The 10,742-nt window shown below is 40.7% G+C and overlaps 1 protein-coding gene across 2 annotated transcripts; it reads left to right on the top strand.

The window, feature by feature from the left end:
* Positions 1-264: 264 nt before the first annotated feature.
* tfcp2l1 (transcription factor CP2-like 1) lies at positions 265-9,972 on the top strand. Of its 2 annotated transcripts, none has more exons than XM_036959179.1 (15): positions 265-444; positions 919-1,067; positions 2,093-2,166; positions 3,811-3,916; positions 4,152-4,258; positions 4,494-4,646; positions 4,826-4,936; positions 5,307-5,404; positions 5,702-5,756; positions 5,893-5,986; positions 6,380-6,470; positions 6,629-6,711; positions 6,901-7,043; positions 8,733-8,784; positions 8,905-9,972. In XM_036959179.1, the coding sequence occupies exons 1-15, from the start codon at positions 383-385 to the stop codon at positions 8,940-8,942; spliced, it is 1,416 nt and encodes a 471-aa protein (XP_036815074.1). In that variant the 5' UTR covers positions 265-382; the 3' UTR covers positions 8,943-9,972. The 2 variants fall into 2 exon arrangements, with proteins under 2 accessions (XP_036815074.1, XP_036815072.1); XM_036959177.1 differs by having other exon boundaries at positions 6,338-6,470; positions 8,905-9,967.
* The last annotated feature ends 770 nt before the right edge of the window (positions 9,973-10,742 follow it).

The raw sequence follows: 10,742 nt of genomic DNA, 5'->3' as shown, positions 1-10,742 counted from the left end.
AGGCTGCCTGTCCTGCACTACTATGGGGCAGGGGAAGTGTTTCAGTGAATGTATCCCAAATGGCACCCTATTTCCTACATAGTGCACTACTTTTGACCACAGCCCTATGGACCTATGGTCAAAAGTAGTGCACTATATTGGGAATAGGGTGCCATTTGGGAGGCAATCAGTGAGTCACAGTCCGCTTCTCAAAGGTCATGTAAGGTATTCTAATGAGTTGAAAGTGATGTCATACCCGGTATATAAGTCTGTAGCAGGGTGCTGGCCGGCAAACTTCTTTGAGAGCTCTATCAGACCTACCTGTGGAAGCAACACACCAGGGTGCCATTCCCAACTCCCATTCTCTGTTTCTGGGGATACTTTAGACGCTGCACTGGAAAACATGTTGTTTTGGCACAATCAGCCAGAGCCCTACCACCAGCATTCAACTGCAAGTTATATTCGGTAAGTGGACATCTCCAATTAGGAAACTTTAGTATGTTTTTAGAGAACTTTAATAATCAGAAAAGTTTAATTCAGTGGAGAAAAAATGTATGAAGCCTTTAAGAAAAAAATGTAACATTGAAATGGGATTGAAAGCAGCAAAATGTTTCATACATTTTAATTAGCCCACAACTTCACAAATATTGCACTTGAGTGTTGTAGTAGCTTAGGCCAAGATCTTGCAAAATTGCTACTCTACATTTAAATCTGAGGTGCATTGGAATAAAGTACAAAATATATGGCTAAATAATGTTGTGCAATGTGATTATGCATCATACAAGTTTATTAAAACATTTTACGTACCTACACCATAGTCAAGAGGTACTGATAAGATTAAATCTGGCTGACCATTGAGAAGCCTCTTACTTATTTACGCTTCGATAATTAATGACCAACCGCACATTTTCCCCCTCCTCTCTCGCTGCTCTCGCTCAGAGATGCTTTGGCGCCTTTCCTGAAACACGAGGAGGAACGGCACGCAACAGAAAATGGCGCCAAATGGTCTCCTTTCCAATATGTTCTCTGTGCAGCCACCTCGCCCGCTGTAAAACAGCAAGAAGAAACTCTGACTTATCTAAACCAAGGTAGCTAGCTATTCTTTCTTTATTAATACAGTTATAGGTTGTTGGATGGAATTGAACTCATGGCACGTAATTGAGTGTAGGCCCACTCAGAAGAACATTCTCCCTCTTATCAGCACTGATACAATATGGAAAAAACATCCCTCCAGTAAACAGAACAACTGCATCACACACATGCTGCACGCTCATCTTTAGGCAAAGGAAGTTCATGTAATGGTCATATTCACTCTTTTTTCTTTACATTTACTACCCACACAAGATGAATGACACTTACATTTTAGTAAATCTTGTTCAGCTTATTTACATAGAGACACACAACTCCCCTTTAAATAATCCCACATCAGGAATCTTATTTACACAGAGACACACAATTCCCCTTTAAATAGTCCCACATCAGGAATCTTGGATCTCTAGATATTCCACTTTAGTTTATGAAAGCTCCACCAAGGTATATAGTTGGTTTTCATATTCATCTTATCTTGAACTGCATTTTCCCTCATTGTTCTCATCTTCTTGTTCTCTCTTGTGGTCTAATTTACGATCATCCATTGGATTTTTGTATTATGAATATATTGCATATAAGACGGCCATTTACCGAAAGTTACTAGGTAGGTTGCACATTTCGGTGAATGAAATTGGAAACTATTGGTAAACCAGCCCAAAATTATACAACCCCCACATAAAAAAAAAAGAAGTTAGTCTACTATGTAGGTCTACCTGCCTTTAAAATATGTTTATATGATATGACTATTGCACAGAACTACTTGCTTGATATGATGGAAATTGTAATAGTAAATTGCAAAGTAAAGATTTTTACTTGACAATTGGTGGGCTCAACCATAATCTGGTTGAAAACTTTTAGGGGGCACTGCAAAGGGTCTATGGGGGTAAACCCTGACTGTAAAATGATTTTTAAAGAAAAGGTGCTTATTGAATGCATTTCTATTCTTATGCTGCCCCTTTTTCTGACTAATTGATTTCACATTTTTCAATTTTAATCAGGTTTGTCTTAATGTTTTAAAATGTAGGTCAGTCCTACGAAATCCGTATGCTTAACAGAAAACTAGTGGAGTATACAGATATAAGCAGCAAATATGTTAAGGTAGGTTAAAGGTATTGTGTATGTATTTGTAACTTTCATGTGACCTCTGACCTTTTCTTCTTTATCTGTTTGTATGTATCCTCCATTTCCTGAAACTGTCAACACACAGGTGACTCCTCAACCCTCTTCTTTCCACTTTGGGGGTTGGGCGGGTGCCATCTTTGAAGACTTGGTACTATCACCCATCTTCTCCCCTTCTGAACTTATACACCACCACACACTCAGCTCAGTTCAGCTTACCCTTCAACACATCAGCTTTATCGCACAACACATCACATACCTTCAAGTTGTCTTATTTGCTCTTTTTGCATAAGTTCATCTTACGTGCAATTCTGCTTTCGTCTATAGACTTTACTACTGGGAGTTATTCATAACGCTTTGACATCTTTTAACTTTGTTGAAATGTATTTCTTGTTTTTCTTTTTCAAATACGAAATGGGCATCAAGAACGTTGATCAATATAGCAAGGGAATTATTACAATCCTATGTTTGTTGTAAAGGAAACCGTGTTGAACTTTATTTAATTATTTAAAAAAGAACAAGTGGTATATTGAAGATGCCACTGGTTTATGAATAACACCCATTAGTACAACTCAAGTTGTCACTATGTGCACATTTTGTTGCAGGTTGTTATAATATGTTGGATCTATGTTTGTTTTTAAGTGATTTGAATTATGGGAGTCGGCTTGGTTTAAAATGAAGGCAGATATCGGTATGCATTTTCCATGAAGGGAAAAATGAAGTCATCTTAATTGAATTCAGCCATGTCCCAATACACATATCCATCCACTTGAAAGTTCTGTGTCGTCAGGCTGTCAGGAATGGACGGTCATATTTCGGTCGTGTTCAATGAAGCAGTCTAACGACACTAGAATGGAACAGGTGGCACTTGTTCAAACAGATGACGTGTTGTGTCTGTCTGTGTCCTTGTGCTCTGCGCAGTCACGCATGAGCCTCTCAGTGTAATAGGCTGAAATGAATGGAAACGTTGTTTTTACAGGTTGTTAATTTTACGATTTGATTTATGTTCTTAGTAGGTTTTAAATGTGCAATTACCTTAATACTAATGCAACAGTGAGGAGGAACATTAATTTATGTCCCTTCGTTTGCGTGGAAACAATAATTAAGTATGCACAGGCAGTTAGTCTGTCGTTACCCATCCCGACCAGGGCTTTAATAATGAAAATCTTTATGTACGTGCTTTGTTCTCAAACGGTGACACTTCAAACAACTTCTACTGATTCCTCACTAAATGTCTTAATAGCACAGGAAGAACTCATGGATATTTTATCTCATAGCTTCTGTCAACAAATAGTTTTGTTATGATGGCAGATTATTGCACAACCATCAGACATAATTGGATCCTATATGGCTTTAACCCCAGCATCATCTACCTTTCTATGCTTTTAGTCAATGGGAATCTGTTATTTGAAGTGTTAATCATATGAGCCGAAGCCAAGGGTGATGCAATCCATATGGATCTCCACTCGTTAATGCTGTCTGAATAAAGGATCTGTGAACGGTTCTTCTGGGAGATTGTGCGTAGCTTTTCGCACTTTGCCGAACGACACGATCGGCCACGTGCGAGGCTGCCTTGCCTAGTCACTGGGCTTCGTACTGATGCTTTGTCCTGCTTGTCCACAGAGCATTGTGCGTGTGGTGTTTCATGACCGGCGCCTGCAGTACACAGAACATCAGCAGCTGGAGGGGTGGAGATGGAACAGGCCTGGGGACAGAATCCTGGATGTAGGTAAGGCTGGTTGCCTGCAGACCAGAGAACTTCTTAAGTAAAGCCCAACCACAGTATGTTTGATGACTGACCTATGATATGATCTCCATTGCCTTTGGTCTAATACTGAAGTGTAATTACTATGCAATTATTAGTTAGTTACCGTTTTGACTAATCCTTTCTAAGTACCTACCTGGTAAAAAGGCATACGAATTTATTCTGACCTGCAGTGACTTACTGACTTGATTGTGTCCAGATACCCCCCTCTCTGTGGGTGTCGTCGAGCCTCGTGCTCACCCACTGCAGCTCAACACTATAGAGTTCCTCTGGGATCCCGTCAAGAACGCATCCGTCTTCATCCAGGTAACACGGTCAAATATCTATTTATTTTCCCTGCTTTCTAGCTTACTTTGGTCCTGGAATTGGGGTGAAAGTAAAATCATTAGACATATAAAAGGTTTTAGGAAGTGAGTTTATACAGTTACTTCCCACATCCCAGAGGGACTATTTTCCAATTCCACCCATCTCTTGCATTTGAAACTCTAATTACCATATAGAATGGCTCATGGATTGTGTATATATGTTTGTTTGTGTTCAGGTCAACTGCATTAGCACTGAGTTCACCCCTAGGAAGCATGGTGGGGAGAAGGGAGTTCCCTTCCGTATCCAGATAGACACCTTCACTCAGAACGAACATGGAGAGTACCTGGAACATATGCACTCCTCCAGCTGTCAGGTCAAGGTCTTCAAGGTAAAGGGGCTCTTAGGTGGGTGGGTAGGTGGGTGGGTGGGTGGGTGGGTCGGTGGGTGTGTGTGTGTGTGTGTGGGTGTGGGTGTGGGTGTGTGTGTGTATGTGAATTTCTGGTTGTGAGAGCTATTAGTCCATTTAATTTCTTTGTGTACTTAATTTTTTCTTCTATTTTCTTTAAGCCAAAAGGAGCTGATCGTAAACTGAAGACTGATAAGGAAAAGATTGATAAAAAGTCCCATCAAGACAGGGAGAAATACCAATCCTCTCATGAAACCACCATGCTTACCGAGGTGAGGGACCCTAACACTGTGGCTTGTCACTTGACAAGCTATTCTGTCATAATATGTTAATATGTTGCTTAAGTCCACTCATGTTGATTGACTCCGTAGTCACTCTAACCAGCCCTTGATGCAGTTGTCTGTTAATGATTGTGACAGTTAGGGCAACAGTCCGTCAGTGCCTTTTCTTTTGACGTCAAACCAACATGCTGGAAAAAACAGTGATTGTTTTCTACTAACCTGGTTTTAGGTTTCTAGGATTTCCCACTTATGTCTGTATCAGTCTACAATCACAATGTCCTAGTAAAACAGTAACCAGACGTACCTTTCTCTTTGCCGTGGACATCTTATTGAAGTTCATTTCCTCTCTCTTTTGTTTCAGTGTTCCCCCTGGCCTGATGCCCCAAATCTCGGTAGCACTAACAACACTCCTTCCCCAGTCTACCACAGCTCCCCCACCTCGTGTAGCTTTACTGATGGGTAAGACACCTCTCTTATCTGGATGAATTGAACTGTTTCATTGACTTAAATCGTTGATCATGAGGTAAATATAGGATTTATCTGTCTTTGTGCATCTATGGCAGTTCAGTTGCACACCCACGCATTTTCTGAAGAACCGTTATGTAGGACAAGAGGTTAGCCAAATTGGATCCTCCATTATCTACAGTGCAATCCCATTGGATCTGCCTATTTGCACTAGTCTTATCAGGACAAGTCATTACTTAATGACCCAACTCTTGTCATCTTCCCCATTTGTGTGACACTTTACTTTTATAGCAACAGCTCTCCAATCCAGCAGGGGGAGCTGATTCTGTCCGGCTGCTCTTCTGATGTAAGTAACGGGAGAAGTAGTATTAATGCCATTGCTCTCATCTCTTATTTTTTTAGGCAATTGTTTGGAGACAGTGGGCAGTCAGTGGGTGCTATAGCTACTCATTTCAAGGGCTCTTCTTCTTTTTGACATGTAGCACCTTGTGCCATCATCCTCACCGCAGGACACGCAGCTGTGGCTTCAGCTTCACAGGTTCTCGCCTTACTGTAGGCTCTTCTCCAGGTTCTCAGGTAGTGTGTGTGTGGTTCAATTAACGCAAGACTCAACCTTAAGACCTAGTTGTATGTTGCTGAACACTGTTGCCAGAGCATCCATTTCCTTGACAATGTTATGCCCGTTTCTAAGACTATAAACCTTTGTAGCTTTTTGTTTGGATGCATGTAATTGATATCTGAAGGACATTTCCAGTGAAAATTAAATATAGATTATTTTTAAAGTGAAATACTTTAACACAGACGCTCAGATGACTGTCAGACACCACAAATCTATAATTGCTTCTAACTTTGTAGAAAGGCCTTAGCAGAGAATAATCCGGGACTTTTCTCTCTCTTTATGTCCTTGTTCCTCCAAAACGTCATCAGACCAGTTTGTAAGTGACTGTGGATCTTCTGTGAATGTTGTAGGTGCTGACCTGTTGAAGATGAGCAGAGAGGACCTGATCCAAATCTGTGGTCCGTCAGAGGGCATCCGGCTGTTCAACACCATCAAAGGAAGGTGAGACTAAACTGCAGTGGCAGGAAGACTAATCCAATATACATTTTTTGGCAACACTTCACATGTTTAATTAGTACTTTACTCAAGTGTGTAACTTTTTATCCCACATTTACCATGGTCAATTCTGGATGGGTGTTATTCGTCTTTACTCTGTACAGGTGTATACAGCCCCGCCTCACCATCTATGTGTGTCAACAACAAGCCAGGAATCAACCACAGACAAAGCCCGGGGGGGGAGAGGGTAGGTTACTTTACATCTCCAATTATTGTGGGTACTAGTTATCTGACACCAAAGGACCCTTTCCCGGACAAAGATAAGCCTAGTCCTGGACTAAGAACCTCAAGTGACTTTCCAGTATTTCCCATATCATGTTTTAGCTGATGATGATCTCTAACCCTCAGCTAATCGCCTTTCCTCCTATGTCTATAGTGTACCATGCTCTATATCTGGAGGACCTGACACTGGGGGACCTCTCAGAGAAGATAGCTCTCCTTTACAGTGTAACTCCGCAGCAGATCAGCCACATCTACAGACAAGGACCCACAGGGATACACATACTGGTCTCTGATGAGGTGAGAGAAGGCAGGGGTCAGAGTTCAGATGAAGGATATAGTGTATCTACAGATGACTATTTGATTTTCAAGCATTTGGTTAGTAGTTATATTGTATGTATGCATATTTAATCATTAGTAACTGCAGATGAATTACTTGGCTTTACAAAGTAACCCTCTGACCTTCTCCTCCAATGCATTTTCAGAGGGAGACGAAGTTTTGAAAATAGACATTTGTTGAGTAGTTCTAGGGGTTGGGGTCATGGGTAGTGTTTCTATCAGTGAGTAGTGGTAGGGGTTGAGGTCATGGGTAGTGTTTCTATCAGTGAGTAGTGGTAGGGTTTGGGTCATGGGTAGTGTTTCTATCAGTGAGTAGTGATAGTGGTAGGGTTTGGGGTCATGGGTAGTGTTTCTATCAGTGAGTAGTGATAGTGGTAGGGTTTGGGGTCATGGGTAGTGTTTCTATCAGTGAGTAGTGATAGTGGTAGGGTTTGGGGGCATGGGTAGTGTTTCTATCAGTGAGTAGTGATAGTGGTAGGGGTTGGGGTCGTGGGTAGTGTTTCTATCAGTGAGTAGTGATAGTGCTAGTGGTACGGGTTGGGGTCGTGGGTAGTGTTTCTATCGGTGAGTAGTGATAGTGCTAGTGGTTGGGGTCGTGGGCAGTGTTTCTATCGGTGAGTAGTGCTAGTGCTAGTGGTAGGGGTTGAGGTCGTGGGTAGTGTTTCTATCAGTGAGTAGTGATAGTGCTAGTGGTAGGGGTTGGGGTCGTGGGTAGTGCTTCTATCAGTGAGTAGTGGTAGGGGTTAAGGTCATGGGTAGTGTTTCTATCAGTTAGTAGTGCTAGTGGTAGGGGTTGGGGTCATGGGTAGTGTTTCTATCAGTGAGTAGTGGTAGGGGTTGAGGTCATGGGTAGTGTTTCTATCAGTGAGTAGTAGTGATAGTGCTAGTGGTAGGGGTTGGGGTCGTGGGTAGTGTTTCTATCAGTGAGTAGTGGTAGGGGTTGAGGTCATGGGTAGTGTTTATATCAGTGAGTAGTGATAGTGCTAGTGGTTGGGGTCATGGGTAGTGTTTCTATCAGTGAGTAGTGATAGTGGTAGGGTTTGGGATCATGGGTAGTGTTTCTATCAGTGAGTAGGGGTATGGGTTGGGGTCATGGGTAGTGTTTCTATCACTGAGTAGTGATAGTGGTACGGATTGGGGTCGTGGGTAGTGTTTCTATCGGTGAGTAGTGCTAGTGGTAGGGGTTGGGGTCGTGGGTAGTGTTTCTATCAGTGAGTAGTGATAGTGCTAGTGGTACGGGTAGGGGTCGTGGGTAGTGTTTCTATCAGTGAGTAGTGATAGTGCTAGTGGTAGGGGTTGTGGAGTTGTTAGGTTATCTGTATTTCATCCAGAGGCCCTGTGTTGGTTGTTTGTGCCCTGGGCTGGCATGGGTCAGTCAGCTTGGGTCACTAATATCACTAATGGCCCTGTGTAAATGGCAACGGCATAGAAAATCAATCATTAATGACTGGTAGGAAACAGGGGAATGTAGACCTATGGATGCAGAGGAACTACAACAGAATCAACTGGCTCAGGCTGTTATGGCCAGTGCTGTTTCCATGCACTTGATTATGATGTCTGGTTACTGATTGACTACCAGCATCAAACAAATAAAGAGAAAGATGCCATTTAAATGTCAAATGAATATCTTCTTAATTTCTTCTTTCTCAGATGGTGCAGAACTTCACAGAGGAAACCAGCTTTGTTGTCAACACTCTGAAAGGTCATATTTCCCCCACTAACCTCTTAAATGCACAGAACCTCATGTAAATATGCAATTTGTATACTTATTTAATGTTTTAACAGAGCTAATAGTTGTCCTATGTTAATCTTCTAATTGCAGATGAAAATAATGATGGCTACCATGTTGTGTTGAAGTGACTGGAGGACAGGTCTGGAGTGGATAGTTTAGATCCCTGTTCAAGTGTCTGGAACGTATAGGGCTTGTTGTGGAGTATTGAAACTTTGTAACATTAAATAGTGCAATTGTATATATTGTTAATAGCTTATTCTATATATCATGTTCCTGTCCAGGCATTGCAATAACTCTGGAAATGTCCTTGAGACAGCTTTTTAGTTGACTTTTTTAAATGTATTTTTTTATTAAGTTATTGGTTAATTTTGATGAGATGTGTAATTCGTTTATAAAGCATGGTTCATTACTCCTGCAAAATGGACATGTTTTAAAAAAAAAAAAAAAAGTAAATATCATAAAAATCTATTTAAAATCACTCTTTAAGTTGTTGAAACGTATCATAAAGTGTTGTTCAAAGAAATCCAAAATATACTACATTATTGGCATTCCTTTGTTACGATCTATAGTTGTTGATTTGTTTGATGTTACATATTAGAAGGCAAACATTACTTTCTGCGGTATCAGTACATGTTGTTTCATAAAGAGTGAGGACCAACTGTTTTCTAGGGCTCACATTCAAGTATTCATTCTGAAACTTACTTTGATTTCATCTTCAAATGATATCTTTCCTATCCACATGGTTTATGTTTATTCAATAGTGTTTAGCAATACTACAGTGTTTCAAAAGTGATGTAAAGTATTAACTCTGTTTGCTTCGGGCCACAATTGCTTTACCTATTTTAAACATTTGAATTAAAAGAATCTAGACAAATATTTCAACCCCCAGTACAGACTTACAGATAAGGCAAATGAACAAATCATACAGCTGTAATAGCTAAGGATTCTATTCTGCTTCTGTTATTTATCTCCCATTTAATGTAACATTTTATGTACAGCATATCAGTTGTTCCACATACCTGTCCTGAAATTGAAATAGCTTGATATTGTCCAATATGTTAAGTGAAGTATTACTGCTAATGCTTGAATTTTAATGAAAAAAACTTGACTGTGATGATGTGATTTCACTCAACATAAAGAATTTTGCACTGCTCTGTACTATTCTTCTGAGTTCAATTTATAATTCACTAACATTTGTTACAGTATAAACAAGATCAGCTCAATGTATTTAATGAAGAATGTTAAGTTCCCCAACAAGAAAAAACAAAATTGTCACTCAAACTGAAAGAAGAACTAACGAAAAATCACTGACAACAACCAAACTAAACAGGTGTTTTTGGAGGGGTTCTGAAAGACACTCATGGGGTTGTCCACTAAAAGTTGACTAGTAACAACAACAACTGGGTCCTAAAAGACATGAGTGCAAAAATTTGCCCAAGAGGCTAACAAAAGAAAATCCCACACCAAAGATAAAGATAGGAATCAAACCAAAAAGTGGAGCTAAACGAAAACAGGGAAGATCAGATAAAGAATAGCACCTGGGCCAGCGCAGGTGAAACACCTTCCCACTACCGAGATGGCAACCAGCACAGGTGCAACACATACTGACTAATGAGGTGACACCAATTGGTGCGCCCTATGTGCTAAGGTCCTATACGTGCTAAAGTCGCACCTCAAAACAAATGGAAAAACCAAAACGTGTAACACGGAATTATAACATAATGCAGCTCTAACTACAATACAGATCAGGTTGAGGCCCAGGGGGCACTTGTTTAACACAGGAGTTGTGAAACAGTAGGTGGATGGTCTAGGGCACTTGTTAGTTCATTGCTCACCCCTGACATGACCTCCAAGTGAGATCAGTCTGGTCACAAGGGGTACAGGGAGAGATAGTACCAGAACCAGCAGGAGCAGTCTTCCATAGGAAT

The sequence above is a fragment of the Oncorhynchus mykiss genome, chromosome 22 (genome assembly GCF_013265735.2).
Source record: "Oncorhynchus mykiss isolate Arlee chromosome 22, USDA_OmykA_1.1, whole genome shotgun sequence".
NCBI classification, from domain to species: domain Eukaryota; kingdom Metazoa; phylum Chordata; class Actinopteri; order Salmoniformes; family Salmonidae; genus Oncorhynchus; species Oncorhynchus mykiss.
This window is presented reverse-complemented; position numbering and strand designations above follow the sequence as displayed.

Excerpts from the sequence above, each read along its gene's own strand:
- tfcp2l1 (XM_036959177.1), top strand. The coding sequence starts at position 383 with ATGTTGTTTTGGCACAATCAGCCAGAGCCCTACCACCAGCATTCAACT. Across the intron at positions 6,471-6,628 it reads TTCAACACCATCAAAGGAAG|GTGTATACAGCCCCGCCTCA; the intron begins GTGAGACTAAAC and ends TACTCTGTACAG. Across the intron at positions 8,785-8,904 it reads TGTTGTCAACACTCTGAAAG|ATGAAAATAATGATGGCTAC; the intron begins GTCATATTTCCC and ends TTCTAATTGCAG.